General features: G+C 44.0%; 1 protein-coding gene across 1 annotated transcript; it reads right to left on the reverse strand.

The window, feature by feature from the left end:
- Positions 1-948: 948 nt before the first annotated feature.
- Positions 949-11,078, reverse strand: vgf (VGF nerve growth factor inducible). Its single transcript, XM_014207191.2, has 2 exons — positions 10,744-11,078; positions 949-5,867 (listed from the first exon to the last, which is right to left on the reverse strand). The coding sequence occupies exon 2, from the start codon at positions 5,821-5,823 to the stop codon at positions 3,658-3,660; it is 2,166 nt and encodes a 721-aa protein (XP_014062666.1). The 5' UTR covers positions 5,824-5,867; positions 10,744-11,078; the 3' UTR covers positions 949-3,657.
- Positions 11,079-16,365: the final 5,287 nt, after the last annotated feature.

A 16,365-nucleotide genomic window follows, 5' to 3' on the forward strand; every position in this document is an offset into this window, starting at 1 on the left:
GTAAGTACTTTTTGAACAGGGTATGGTAGTAAGTGCCAGGCGCACTGGTTTGTGTTAAGAACTGCAACGCTGCTGGATTTTTGTAGGCTCAACAGTTTCCCGTGTGTATCAAAAATGGTCCACCAGCCAAAGGACATCCAGCATCCCTGTGGAACGCTTTCAACACCTTGTAGAGTCCATGCCCCGAAAGAATTGAGGCTGTTCTGAGGGCAAAAAAGGTGGTAGTGCAACTCAATATTAGGAAGGTGTTCCTAATGTTTGGTATACTCAGTGTAGCTCAGTATTTGAATTATTTATTTTGGACAGTCATTTTGGCTAGTCTTTGTCAACGGTGTCAATTTCAGACCCCACTGTATGTACAAAACGGCATGGCTGGAGTCAAACCGGACAGGACATATGCTTGTTCAAAGTTTGGATTTCAGTTGATTACTATTGCGCCCCCCTTGGGCCAATCAGTGTAATTTTGTAACTGCTGGATCTTAATTGCAAGATGCATCATTCACCCAAGTGGTGTCTGAAATATCACTTGTGACTAAAGTACGTATGAACGGATGGAGACACATCCATAGTTCCCATCTGATTTCGTGGGGGACAATAGGTGGTGTGTTGGCATCGATTTGCTGTAAGTCTCATGCAGGTTGTGCACTAATCACTGTTTTATAAAGGAATAAATTGTAGCAAGTAGCAGTATCAGTTTTGTCTACGGTTGCAAAATTCTGGCAACTTTCCCAAAAACTTTCTGAAAATGTTTCAGAAATCCTTGGTGGAAGATTCCCAGAATCAGAAGGGAATAAGCAAGAAATCCCTATCAAACATAGTGTGCTGTTTTCATGATGGTTTGTCCCATTGTTGCTGCGTGTGATAGGTGAGAAAAGGAGTCAAAGCGAAGAGCCAATAGAACTTCACAAAAAGGAGTTGTAAAAAAAAAAAAAATGCATTTCACTTTCATAATAAAAATAGTTGATTTTATTTATTTCTCTCTGTGTAGCAAAACTAGTCATCATGGATACATGCGGTTATTTACAAACAGCAATACGCATGTTTATTACGACATAGGTACAAGGTACATCTAGAAATAGAACACATAGATCAGAACATCCTCATACAAGACTTCAACAGGTTTTTTTTCTGGTACTTCGTACGTCTATAAAGTCATCTTTTAGTTATCCTTTTAGATTTTTTTTATACTTTTATTTAATGCTCGATAAGTTCATCAAAAAGAAGCAACACATTTTAGATGCAGGCACACAGAAACGTGCAGCAGACACTGTCTACTATCTTGTCTTTCTTTTTCATCCCTGTAAATGTTCTCTTTCCCTCCCTCTCTTTTGTAAAAGAAACAAAAAACAAACAAATCTGTTTCAAAGTGGAAGTAATGTTTAGGTATACTCTCCCCACTTTCATGACCTTCCATATAATCTCTGTCTCTCTCTCTCTCCTACAGCAGATATCTTACACTTCAGTATTGAGTAGGAGGTTTGAAAGGCCAATTCTGTCCCCTTCGATCAGTGTTTCTAGTGGACCCACTCAAATGCCAAAATGCAATGAGTTCAGTTGAGTGAATTGAAACAGTCCTAAAGGTACGTCCCAAATGGCACCGATTCCCGATATAGTGAGCTCCTTTTGACCAGAGCCCTATGGTCTAAGTCTAAATCGCAGTTAAGCAGAACACACATTTCAAATCAAACACCACTCCCAATGTTTTCCCAGTGTTTCTCCCCTCATCGCTTCTCTAAAATAATGGATTTTTCATTGGTGTCTGTGGCGTCAGTCACATTGAATATGGTTTCACTTTGAGATTGTCTCTGCTGTGTTTGATTGAGCTTTGATGCTAGCCAAGCCAATGGGTGCATCCCAAATGGCACGCTTTTCCCTATATGGTGCACATAGGGCTCTGTTCAAAAGTAGTGCACTATTAAAGGGAATAGGACACAATTTGGGACACAAGTCCTGTCTCAGCTACGAGATTGCCACATGGTTATTTAAAGACATGAGGGTGACAAAAAAAAAGATTTTTGTTGGGGTTTCGTTTACAAGGAAATATTGATCGAGTAAGGATTTGTAGGTGATTAGATACTGATTTCCAATAACACAAAATCCTTTTTTTTTTTGTGGTGAGATACTGAATCAAAGTCCTTTCCAGCATCTAAAGGCATAAACACAGAGACATATTGGTTTCTCTACAGTAGCACAGAGTGAAAATCCTTTTTCAGTTTCTTTTCCCTATTCTCATTTCATTTCACTCATTCATCGGGAGTATGTGAGGGACAATTCCATTTCAAATCAAGTCAGTTTCATTGAAAAATTCCCCCAAAAATGTCAATTTGTGAATCGAATTTCAGATTTAATGGAATTGTGATCACAACCCAATTTCTCTACAAGGGCTTAACTCAATTCTACCCCCTTTACAAAGTCAACAGTCTTAGCAAGATGAGGGGGAAATCATAATAAGGCAATATAAAACTGTATTTCAGTACTTTCAGTTTCTTTCCTTTAAAATCACTTTGTCTTACAAATATTTGGAATGTATGAATGTGTAAATCTTAGCACTGCTTTGTAGAAAAAACACAAGTACATTACAAGTACATCAAATAAATAAAATAATAATATTTATAAAATAATCAAAAAGTGTACAGACGGGCAATTGACATAAAAATGTAACCGTTTTTTAAAAACAAACTCACTGTGATAACGACAGGAAATAACAAAACAGAAGTGATAAAAACAGACAAGTAACAAATAATAAAAAACAAACAATATATTTGATTAATAAATAGTGACTGCATTTGCGTACAGTATGGCACCGTATCATCAAGGGTATCAATACAATAACAATGACTTTCTCTGTCCTTGACGATAACTGTTTGTATCTGTGAGTTCTTGAAAAGGTCCAATTCTATATTTTTTTGCAAGCTTCATTTTCTGTAAACAATCAATGACGTATAACAATAAAACATAACAGATACACATTGGTAAGGCTTTATATCCATTGGGGCCTCTTCTCCAATAGCGATGGCTAGTCTTTTGGAATATAAACACACTTGACTGTGCATTTTGGTTCCAAACATTGACATCTGTGTATTTGTTAACAACTGTAAGTCTCTTGTATGAGTTTTGGATTACAGGCAACATGAGTCAGGCAGAGTCCCAAATGGCACCCTATCCCATATATATAGTGCACTACTTTTGACCAGAGCCCCATGGACCCTGGTCAAAAGTATTGCGCAACATAGGGAATAGGGTGCCATTTGCAATTTCCCCTCAATGTTGGTCTTCTGAACGACGCCGACGCTCCCTCATATTTTCCAGGATGATGAGATGAGTCTATAGAGTCAGTGTTCTATAGTTCTGTATGTTCTATAGTTCTTTATGTGATTGGTTTAGTGCCCCTCTTTCAGTCATTTTGGACAACAGCTTCAGTTTCATGGATGTGTGTCGTCCCGACTCCCTCACTTTTCTATCTGCAAGTGAATTTTTACTCTATACAAAAAAAAGCTACATGTAATTTGTGTTGCTCTTTGACAAAAATCTAACAGTACTTTAAAGAGACAAAACCAAGACAAAACCTGAAATCAAAAGTAAGTGCTGAAAAAAAATCTCTCTTCCTCCCTTTTTCCCCTCCCTCCTTCCCGCCCCCTCGCTCTCTTTCCTCTCTTTTCACTGAAACATCCTAGGCCTGGGTTTCATAAAGACCTGTTGAATGTAGTTCTCCAGGTCTTCATTGCTATCTTGCTGCTGCGGCCCCATCCCTATCCCCTGCATCCCATAGTAATCTTGGTCCCGGGTCACCAAAGGTGCTGAGGGCGCTTGGTAATAGTAACCATGCCGATGGCGAGGCTGAACCTGACCCCTGGGTGGGGACGAGCGAGGTTTAGGCATGGGGACTGGGACGGGTAGGGGGTTGTATGTCCTGGGGTGTGGGGGGAGGAGGTAGTTGGGGTAGCTGGAGTAATTTGGGTAGTAGAGGTTCCGCCGGAGTGCCGCGGGGGGCTTCCTCGGGCGGGGCTGTACCCAGGGACGGTACCTCCTCTTGGGGGGGAAATCAAAGTCGTAGTCCAGAGAATTCGACAGGAGGTCGTTGAGCATGAAGGAAGGCTTGGCATAGAAGCGGGGCTTGGGCTTGGGAGGGGGGAAGTAAATTGGGTAGTAGCCTCGATAGGGCTTCTGTTGGTAGAAGGGATAGGTAGGATAGTTGGAGGAAGTCCGAAAGGACTTCTGTTGAGGTTTGATCCAGAGGTCTTGTTTTGAGGGTTTGATGGAGGATTTGTCCTTGAACCAGGCCTTGAGGGGATTGATGGCCGGGAGAGGCTGCTTCAGGGTGGGGTATCGGGGGTGTGAAGGCTGGGCATTGACGGCTTTGGCTGCTGGGTAAACCAGGGGTCTTTGCTGGGGTCGTTGCCAGGGCAATGTCTCAGGAGCGTCTTTCTTCTTCTTCTTCTCAACGTCGCTGATGATGTCAACGACGTCGTCCGCGGGGAGGTGGAGCTTACTGGAGATCTCGATGAGCTTATCAATGGTCTGAGGATCAATATCATCGTCCTCGCTGACGACCTCCTCGTCAGAGCGCTTGTCCTCCGCTGCGTTGGACAGCAGGGTCTTCTTGTTCTGGTACTTTCCTTTGTCCTGTTTGACCATATACTGCAGGAGCATGTCCGAGGCTATGTCCGCCAACTTCTCCTCCTCGGCTTTGGCCCTCTGCGCCTCCATCGCCTGCCTCCTGACCTCCTCCTGCTCCTCCTTCGCCCTCCTCTCTTCCTCCTCGGGGCTCAGCATTTCCTCATCATCCTCCTCAGCCGCCGGGCGAGCCAGATTGTCAAAGTCGTCCATGAAGTTGCCTCCTCTATAAGTGGGCATGTTCAGGGCTTTCTGCATCTCCTCTTGCCATTTGAGCTTCTTCGACATGGCTCGGGGGTATCCTTTAGCTTTGGGTTTTATCTGGTTGTGGATCAGGGCTTGGTCTGTGTCGTCTTGGCTGTAGCCCCTGCTCTCTCTCCCTCTCTGCTCCTGGGCCTCCCTCTCTCTCTTGTTAGCTGTGTTGTAGTTCTGTAGTTCCTCCAACATGCTCTGGAGGTTCTGCACTTCATCTGGACTTAGTTGCTCCTCTTCCTCCTCTTGCTGGGTCTCCTGTGAGGTGGGGGGTCCCTGCTGCGCATCCTCTCTGGCCCCCACCTCCTCCACTCCCACCTCCTCCCCTCTTTCTCCTTCTGCCGGAGGTCGTTTCTCCTTTCCAGGAATCGTCTGGCTCGTGGTGTGGCTAGTCACTTTCTCTGTTAGTCTTTCCTCCTCCTCCTCCTGTGCTCTCTTCCTCTCCTCCTCCTCCTCCTCATCCCTCTCTCGCTCCTCCTTGCCCTGCGCCGCAGCGGCCGCCATCACCAGCTCAAGCTCCTCACGACCGTCCCTGTCTCGGTCTGCTCCCTCCTCATCCAATGCTGCTCTCACCTCCTCTCCCTTCTCCTCCTCCTGCCTCTCTCTCTCATTCTCCTCCTTTCCGCTCTCTTTTTCCTTGCTCCCATCCTCCACACCGTTCCTCCTTTCCCCGTGCGGCTTATTCATCGCCTCCAGCAGAACGGCTGCTAACATTTTGGGGTCCATGTCTCCAAAAAGCTCATCCTCCTCTTCTGCTCTCTCTCTCTGTGGAAGTCCGCCCTTCCTCCCTTCATTCTCTCCCTCGGCTGGCCTAAGTCCAAGAGGGGAAGGAGCATGGCTGTCGCTGGGGCTGTGTGTCTCGGTTGCCACGGAGGCGGTGAGCGGGAGGGTTAGGGTGAGTCTCAACAGGACAACCAGTAGGATAAGGGCACTTGTGGCGAAGTGGGACCACATCATGACCACAGAGAAAGGACAAGAGGGGGCGAGGGAAGGTGATGCTCCTGGTGAAAGAGAGACAGAAAATAGAGATATGTTAGATAAAATAAGAAAAATGGGTGAACCCACGTAGAATTTTTATTCTATGGAACCCCCCTATACAATAGAAAGCATTTCTTTTTATATACCTATAATGAAAAGTTTTACAGGATGGTACAAATTGTTTAATGAGCATATATATATATATATATATATTATTATTATTTCTATTCTTATTTACAATGACAGCCTACACCGGCCAAACCCGGACGATGCTGGGCCAATTGTGCGCTGCCCTATGGGACTCCCAATCATGGCTGGTTGTGATACAGCCTGGATTCGAACCAGGGTGTCTGTTGTGACGCCTCAAGCACTGAGATGCAGTGTCTTAGACCGCTGCGCCACTCGGGAGCTGCATATACAGTTCAGTTAAAGTGGTGGTACCACTGCCAAGAAAACCATTAGCTCATAGCATTATTAAAGTGAAATGAATTAATGGACGTGAGTCAGCCTGTAAAGGAATGAGGGATATGAACCAAAAAATAAGCACAAATGGAGTAGATGATGTCATCACTCATCTGCATGTGAAAACAATTCTCAACCTAGAATCATGATGAAACTTTAGAGTAGGTTGCTTTTACAACAGATGTAATTTTCTCAGTACACACTATCAGTTTCCCCCATAAATATAACATACATAATAGACAAAATACTATATTCATTCACCTTAATCAATGTAGATCATGCACCTCTGTGCAGGTCACAAATAACATCAGTTGAGCATAGGGACCCACACAAAATGGCTGACCAGTATTAGGCCAACAGTTTGAAATGGTTTCTCAACGACTTGCTAGCTTTTCGGCTATTTCCACGGCTCATATTAACTGCTTTCACAACAATGCCTTTAAATCCAGTTTGTCCAATTTGGACTTTTCCTCAACTGAACGTTTCTGCTCCACAGGCTAAACTAGAATACCTGTAGGCTATTTACTGCAAGGTGTCAAGATAAATGAAACTCTTGTGCGTCGATTTGTGTTAAACTGTTGGATTAGGCAGATGCTATACAGTATTTAGTATTTCCTCGCGCCTCCACTGAGCTGATCTAACAAAAGGTTAATAGTCTCAGTGTCTCGGGCTGGTGCTCCCTGCGTGTGTAATGCTCCCTTCGCATGTGAGCGCTCCGGGCACGTGGTAACAGGGCGGGTGGCAACTGGCAAGAAAGCGTTCCAATGCGCGTGCTACAGAGAAGAAGTAGGTGTTATTTGTAAGGTCATCTATATCTGTGGCCATGGCAACAACAGATTTCACATTGATCGCTACAGTATAATAACACTCCGTAACTAACTCCACAATGATGTAGGTTTTTTTGTTGTTTTTTTTTCGCTTAAAAATTCAATAAGTAGCATGAATAGATTGATGAAATAATCAATCCCAATTGATAATCTCCTTCATTACAGCCACAACAATATCAAACATAAACCCATTGGATTTAACCACTGACACAGGTCTGTATTCATTGCAGATATCATCCCAGAATGTAGATGAGATTGAAAATGGAAATGAGATTAAAAAATCATATTACCGCATTGAGGCTGCATCCCAATTGGCAGGATTTTCCCTACCCAACACGGTGCACTACTTTTGACCAGAGCCCTATGGGTCCTGGTCAAAATAGTAGACCAACAGTTAATAAGGTAATCTACAGAGTGAGAGATTAGGAAACAACCTACCTGGCCTGGATGATGCACCCGTGTGTGTGTGTGTGTGTGTGTGTGTGTGTGTGTGTGTGTGTGTGTGTGTGTGTGTGTGTGTGTGTGTGTGTGTGTGTGTGTGTGTGTGTGTGTGTGTGTGTGTGGATGATGCACCCGTGTGTGTGTGTGGATGATGCACCCATGTGTGTGTGGATGATGCACCCATGTGTGTGTGTGGATGATGCACCCCAAATCTCACTTTCACCCAATAGAGTGATCTTTCCTAACATGCCCAAGTCATGCGTAGGCAAACTGTATAGCAACAATCTATATCACCTTACAATTCCATCTCTTTTGTTGCCTTTATTGGTCCCACTTTTTCAAACTTAATTCTTTAGCTGTATAATGTTTGGTAAACGTTGTACCTCGTGTGGTACACTTTGTACAGGTATTAAAAAGCTTCTGTAACCGCATATGTCTGTCTCTCCCGTTCTCATAATTCTATCCGCAAATGCCCATCCATGAGGGCAATATACGTAGGGTGCAGCCTCTCCACCAAAGCACATTATTCATCTGCTTTTAAGAAGCCCTATCTAGCCATAATCTGCCCAGTAGAAACGCCACACGACTCTCTATTGCCTCAAAAATAAAAGTGCAAGAACTGTATCACCACAGGAACTCTAGTATGCATGAAAGTATAGAAGAAAGCAGAGCACTTATATACATAATTAATTAATGCATGTACATAAATGTCTCAACTAACTATTAAAAAGTAGCATCAAAATTGGTTTGACATGCAAAACCAATCTTTTACGCAGCCAGATGCAACTGTTTCAAGTGTCCTTTTCACCCTTTGTCTTTATTTGGTCTTCCTGGGGTTATTTTTGGCAGTTGGTGACGCCACGGTGATGGCAAAGATGATGGAAGACAGGGAAGAGGCTATGGTGATGACGGTTATGATGATGATATGACAATTATCATGATCTCCGGTAATCCCTGTCAATATGATTACCACAATCATTAGCCAACCTCCGTCTTTCTATCATTCGATTATTTCTCTTCTCATAATCCACACCCATTTTCTTGTAGGCTATTCATACCGAGAGATAGTAATCTCTTACAATATACAAAGATTAATATTGAAAAATATGTTGAAACTTGTGAAAATACATTCCTTTATGTTGATCTTTTAAAACACTTTTAAAACACTTGTTATATTTATTTATTTTTTGTTTATTTTATTGTGTAGATCATCTTTAATATTGCAGATAGATTGTGGCTTCTATCAATGATATATATATATATATATATATATATACTCTTTTTATATATATATATATATATGTTTTGGGGTGGTAGGTAGCCTAGTGGTTAGAGCTTTGGACCAGTAACCGCAAGGTTGCTAGATCAAATCCCTGAGCTGACAAGGTAAAAATCTATCGTTCTGCCCATGAACAAGGCAGTTAACCCACTGTTCCTAGGCTGTCATTGAAAATAAGAATTTGTTCTTAACTGACTTGTCTAGTTAAATAAAAGGTTCAATAAAAAATGATATATGCCTTCGGAAAGTATTCAGACCCCTTGATCTTTTAAAAATGTTGTTAGCTTTATTCTAAAAATGATTAAATTATTTATTTTGCTCAACAATCTACACACAATACACCAAGGACAAAACATTATTTTTTTTTGCAAATGTATACATTTAAAATATTTTATTTATTTATTACATAAGTATTCAGACTCTTTTCTATGAGACTCGGAATTGAGCTCAGGTGCATCCTGTTTCCATTAAGCATCCTTGAGATGTTTCTACAAGTTGATTGGAGTCCACCTGTGGTAAATTCAATTGATTGGACATGATTTGGAAAAGGCACACACCTGTCTATATAAGGTCCCACAGTTGACAGTGCATGTCCGAGCAAAAACCAAGCCATGAGGTCAAAGGAATTGAAGTTTGGAAGCACCAAGTCTTTTCCTAGAGCTGGCCACCCCGCGAAACTTGGCAATCGGGGGAGAAGGGCCTTGGTCAGGGATGTGACCCAGAACCCGATGGTCACTCTGACAGAGCTCCAGAATTGAACCTTCCAGATGGACAACCACCTCTACATCACTCCACCAATCATGCCTTTATGGTAGAGTGGCCAGACGGAAGCCACTCCTCAGTAAAAGGCACATGACAGCCCACTTGGAGTTTGCCAAAAGGCACCTAAACACTCTCAGACCATGAGAAACAAGATTCTCTGGTCTGATGAAACCAAGACTGAACTCTTTGCCCTGAATACCAAGCGTCACGTCTGGAGGAAACCTGGCACCATCCCTACGGCGAAGCATGGTGGTGGCAGCATCATGCTGTGTGGATGTTTTTCAGCGGCAAGGACTGGGAGACTAGTCAGGATCGAGGCAAAGATGAATGGAGCAAAATACAGAGATCCTTGATGAAAACCTGCTCAAGAGTGCCCAGGACCTCAAACTGGGGCGACAGTTCACCTTCCAACAGGACAACAACCCTAAGCACACAGCCAAGACAATGCAGGAGTGGCTTCGGGACAAGTTTCTGAATGTCCTTGAGTGGCCCAGCCAGAGCCCGGAATTGAACCAGATCTAACATCTCTGGAGAGACCTGAAAATAGCTGTGCAGGAGATCTGCAGAGGAGAATAAGAGAAACTCCCCAAATACAGGTGTGCCAAGCTTGTAGCGTCACACTCGAGGCTATAACCACTGCCAAAGGTGCTTCAACAAATTACTGAGTAAAGGGTCTGAATACTTATGTAAATGTGATTTCAGTTGTTTTTGTCTAAACCTGCTTTTTCTTTGTCATTATGGGGTATTGTGTGTCGATTGAGGAGGGGAAAAAACATTTTAATCAATTTTAGAATAAGGCTGTAATGTAACAAAATGTGGAAAAAGTGTAGGGGTCTGATCACTTTTTTATATATATATATATATATATATATTCCTTATTTTTTCCCCCCCTTACACTACCACCTCCCCCCTAATTGGAGTAAACACATTCAATATATTTTCCTTTATTATTAAAACACTTTTGTTACTATTTCTTTCAACTACAGTCTGTCTAACAAAATGCAAGGTGGAAGCCCATACACATTCTCAAATACATTACCATAGCTTTAGTTTTCAATCGTTCATGCCATAGGATCAATCAGTTTGATCACTTTTTAAATAAGATATATTAAAGTAGTTAAGACTTACCTGGTGTCGTGCTGTGAAACCAGATAGGCTACTTTCCCCTCCTTGTCACTCCTCAAATCTCTCTAATTGAACGTGCTACTCTAACTCAAGACGCCAATGTCTACTTAACACAAATAAAGCTCGGTGTTGTTAGGAAGTGTATTTAAAGTAGAAAGTTATTTCTCCCTTTTGGTTTCCCTACTTTTGCCTCATTCGCTGTGCGTCTGTTTCAGTGAATATTATCACGGACAGCACCGCAGGTTTCCTTACTGTTGCCTCATTCGCTGTGCTTCTGTTTCAGTGAGTTATCACCGACAGCACCGCTTCTTTATACGTCCCCCCCTCCCTGCCTACGTGACCCGACGTCAGAGTTTTCCCCTAGTGACGGAACCAAGCTTTCATTGATAAGAATTTTCGCTTCGCTTGAATGAACCACGAGCGTTCTGGCTCTGCCACACTGCAGTAGCCTGATGAATGAACGGAAACGGGGTGAATTAAATAGTATTTCTCCCGCCAGGGGGGAGCATAGCCAAAAAGACACCACAGGAGAGGGAGATAGGTGAACTCAGCCGCGGGAAGTAGTTTGGGGGTGGGTGCTGCGATTTGTTTCCAGACAGGAGGGGGGGGGGTGCACATTTTTTGTTGTTGCCTGCACTGAAGACACTATAATCGCTAACTATTAAAGGGCCAGTACACTACTTTTGTGATAAAAAAAATAAAATGTATTTGAGTCTTTACCAGCATTTGTAACTTGAGTCTGATAATCATCTGTACAAAATAGTTAATCTGATAATCTGATCTATTCTGGTCTAACATTTTCCATTTTAGTAGATGCACTTATCCTGAGCAATTTTCAGTAGTGAGTACATACATTTTCATACTGGTCCCCGTGGGAATTGAACCCATAACCCTTGCATTGCAAGCACCATGCTCTACCAACTGAGCCACATCATAAAATCATCACACACCACTTATTTCAAATGTACTCAATTACTGTATCGTGCATTGTTTTTCTTCATGGTGATGGAAAGTCTACAGGTACAAACCTAGATGACCAGCCTATGTACAGTAATGCACATGAAGTGGTTTCTTGGGGTAGTAAATGAATACTGCACAAAAAGTGATTGTTGTTGTGTATTGATATTCTAGTTTGTCCCTTTGGGGCACCTGTAACACCCCCTGCTTACCTATGTTGGAATGATTGGAAGGTTTTGTCCTCTGAAATGCATTAATGAGCCTATTATGTCAATTAAGCTTGTATCCATTAGTTTATATCATAGATTATCAACGTTAGACTAATTTACTATCTTATGCCTTCTCGGCCCTTTCTTCATTTGGAAACATTATGCATTTTCTCCAGCAAATGTCAAGGCGTACACTGCTGTATGGAGAGTACAGTCCAATCAAATTAAAGGATAATTTAATCTGATGGTGGGGCAGGCTGCAATGAGCAGTGCCTGTCTGACTCTTACAGTGATTGGACATGGAAGTGTTTGTGTGCAACACAGAGGCTGCGTATTCACAGGCAGCCCAATTCTGATATTGGTCTTTTGACCAATCACATCAGATCTTATCACATCCGATCTTTTTCAGAGCTGATCTGACTGGTCAAAAGACCAATTTGTGAAAAAAGATCAGAATTGGGCTGCCTGTGTAAACCTAGCAAGAGAGACAGAGAGAAATATAGAGGAAGTGTGTGTGCATCGTGCATGTATATGCGTTTCTGTAGATCTGTGTGTGTGTTTCCAGCAGAGATAGATGACACAGGTAATCGGGTGCCAAGGGGGCAGATTCTCCTATAACAGTTTAATTTTACCGTCTGCCACTCAATATTAGAGCGGCGCACGGGTTTGTTGTTTTGCAGCTTCCTCGTTTCCCCGCAGTGACTCACCTTCTCTAATGCTGCCCACATGGCCCCTTTGGGACGTGGGTTTGATATATGTCTGAAAGTGAGGTCAAAACTAATATTCAATTATCTAAATAGTTGAGCTAGGCCTATGGCTATAGGCATGCCAACTCTGATAGCCTAAGATAAATAAAATCAGAAAAAAAAATATATATATATATATACACTGCTCAAAAAAATAAAGGGAACACTAAAATAACACATCCTAGATCTGAATGAATGAAATAATCTTATTAAATACTTTTTTCTTTACATAGTTGAATGTGCTGACAACAAAATCACACAAAAATAATCAATGGAAATCCAATTTATCAACCCATGGAGGTCTGGATTTGGAGTCACACTCAAAATTAAAGTGGAAAACCACACTACAGGCTGATCCAACTTTGATGTAATGTCCTTAAAACAAGTCAAAATGAGGCTCAGTAGTGTGTGTGGCCTCCACGTGCCTGTATGACCTCCCTACAACACCTGGGCATGCTCCTGATGAGGTGACGGATGGTCTCCTGAGGGATCTCCTCCCAGACCTGGACTAAAGCATCCGCCAACTCCGGGACAGTCTGTGGTGCAACGTGGCGTTGGTGGATGGAGCGAGAGATGATGTCCCAGATGTGCTCAATTGGATTCAGGTCTGGGGAACGGGCGGGCCAGTCCATAGCATCAATGCCTTCCTCTTGCAGGAACTGCTGACACACTCCAGCCACATGAGGTCTAGCATTGTCTTGCATTAGGAGGAACCCAGGGCCAACCACACCAGCATATGGTCTCACAAGGGGTCTGAGGATCTCATCTCGGTACCTAATGGCAGTCAGGCTACCTCTGGCGAGCACATGGAGGGCTGTGCAGCCCCCCAAAGAAATGCCACCCCACACCATGACTGACCCACCGCCAAACCGGTCATGCTGGAGGATGTTGCAGGCAGCAGAACGTTCTCCACGGCGTCTCCAGACTCTGTCACGTCTGTCATGTGCTCAGTGTGAACCTGCTTTCATCTGTGAAGAGCACAGGGCGCCAGTGGCAAATTTGCCAATCTTGGTGTTCTCTGGCAAATGCCAAACGTCCTGCACGGTGTTGGGCTGTAAGCACAACCCCCACCTGTGGACGTCGGGCCCTCATACCACCCTCATGGAGTCTGTTTCTGACCGTTTGAGCAGACACATGCACATTTGTGGCCTTGCTGGAGGTCATTTTGCAGGGCTCTGGCAGTGGTCCTCCTGCTCCTCCTTGCACAAAGGCGGAGGTAGCGGTCCTGCTGCTGGGTTGTTGCCCTCCTACGGCCTCCTCCACGTCTCCTGATGTACTGGCCTGTCTCCTGGTAGCGCCTCCATGCTCTGGACACTACGCTGACAGACACAGTAAACCTTCTTGCCACAGCTCGCATTGATGTGCCATCATGGATGAGCTGCACTACCTGAGCCACTTGTGTGGGTTGTAGACTCCGTCTCATGCTACCACTAGAGTGAAAGCACCGCCAGCATTTAAAAGTGACCAAAACATCAGCCAGGAAGCATAGGAACTGAAAAGTGGTCTGTGGTCCCCACCTACAGAACCACTCCTTTATTGGGGGTGTCTTGCTAATTGCCTATCATTTCCACCTGTTGTCTATTCCATTTGCACAACAGCATGTGAAATGTATTGTCAATCAGTGTTGCTTCCTAAGTGGACAGTTTGATTTCACAGAAGTGTGATTGACTTGGAGTTACATTGTGTTGTTTAAGTGTTCCCTTTATTTTTTTGAGCAGTATATATATATATATACATAGCAAAGTGGGAAACTTAAGCTTTGTATTGGATATCTTTAAATGTGTACAATAAAAACCAACAATCAATGCCTGTGTGTTCGTGAGTAAGTGTGTGTCCTCTCTCCTCCGAGACTTGAGTGGCTGGAGTCTTTGACAATTTTTAGGGCCTTCCGCTGACACTGCTTGGTATAGAGGTCCTGGATGGCAGGGAGCTCGGCCCTAGTGATGTACTGGGCCGTACGCCTTACCTTCTGTAGCGCCATGCAGTTGGATGCCGAGCAGTTGCCATACCAAGCGGTGATGCAGCCGGTCAAGACACTCTCAATGGTGCAGCTGTATAACTTTTTGAGGATCTGAGTTCCCATGCCAAATCTTCTCAGCCTCCTGAGGGGGAAGAGGTGATATCATACCCTCTTCACGACTGTGTTGTTGTGTTTGGACCTTGATAGGTCGTTAGTGAAATGGACACAGAGGAACATGAAGCTCTCGACCTACTCCACTACAGCCCTGTCGATGTGAATGTCTCATCATTGTCTGTGATCAGGCCTTCCACCGTCGTGTTGTCGGCAAACTTAATGGTGTTGGAGTCGTGCGTGGCCACGCAGTCATGGATGAACAGGAGGTACAGGAGGGGACTGAGCATGCATCCATGAGGGGCCCCCGTGTTGAGGGTCAGCTTGGTAGGTGTGTTGTTGCCTACCCTCACCACCTGGGTGCGGCCCGTCAGGAAGTCCAGGATCCAGTTGCAGAGGGAGGTGTTCAGTCCCAGGGTCCTTAGCTTAGTGATGAGCTTGGAGGGCACTATGGTGTTGAACGCTGAGCTGTAGTCAATGAACAGCATTCTCACATAGGTGTTCCTTTTGTCCAGGTGGGAAAGGGCAGTGTGGAATACAACAGAGATAGTATGTAGTATGCAAATTGGAGTGGGTCCAGGGTTTCTGGGTGATGGTTTCGATGTGAGCCATGACCAGCCTTTCAAAGCATTTCATGGCTACAGACGGGAGTGCTACGGGGCGGTAGTCATTTAGACAGGTTACCTTGGCGTTCTTAGGCACAGGGACTATGGTGGTTTGCTTGAAACACGTAGGTATTACAGACTGGGTCAGAGAGAGGTTGAAAATGTCAGTGAAGACACTTGTCAGCTGGTCAGCGCATGCTCTGCGTACACGCCCTGGTAACCCGTCTGTGAATGTTAACCTGTTTAAAGGTCTTACTCACATCGGCTACGGAAAGAACAGCTGGTGCTCTTACGCATGGTTCGCTTTGCTCGAAGCGAGCATAGGAGGTATTTAACTCATCTGGTAGGCTCGCGTCACTGGGCAGCTCCTGGCTGGGTTTCCCTTTGTAATACGTGATAGTTTGCCACATCCTGTGTAGTAGGATTTGATCTTAGTCCTGTAAAGATGCTTTGCCTTTTTGATGGTTTTTTGGAGGGCGTAGCGGGAATTCTTATAAGCATACGGATTTGTGCCTTGCACCTTGAAAGTGGCAGCTCTAGCCTGTACCTCAGTGCGGATGTTGTAATCCATGGCTTCTGGTTGGGATATGTTACGTATGGTCACTGTGGGGACAATGTCATCGATGCACTTATTTATGAAGCTGGTGACTGACGTTGTAAACTCCTCAATGGCATCGGATGAATCCCGGAACATATTCCAGTCTGTGCTCTAGTTTAGCATCCGCTTCATCGGACCAATTCCGTATTGATTGCTTCCTGATTTGAGTTTTTGCTTGTAAGCAGGAATCAGGAGGATAGAGTTATGATACGATTTTCCAAATGTAGGGCGGATGAGAGCTTTATATGCGTCTCTGTGTGTGGAGTAAAGGTGATCTACAGTTTTATCACCTCTAGTTGCACAGGTGACACCCTGGTAGAAATGAGGTCAAAGAGAGCACCCCCTGAGAGCACCCCTCAAGCCAGGATGGAGTCCATCACTCCTCAGCAGGCCAGGCTTGGTCCTGTTTGTGGGTGAGTCCCAGAAAGAGGGCCAATTA

This window comes from Salmo salar, chromosome ssa07 (assembly GCF_905237065.1).
Source record: "Salmo salar chromosome ssa07, Ssal_v3.1, whole genome shotgun sequence".
Taxonomy (NCBI): Eukaryota; Metazoa; Chordata; class Actinopteri; order Salmoniformes; family Salmonidae; genus Salmo; species Salmo salar.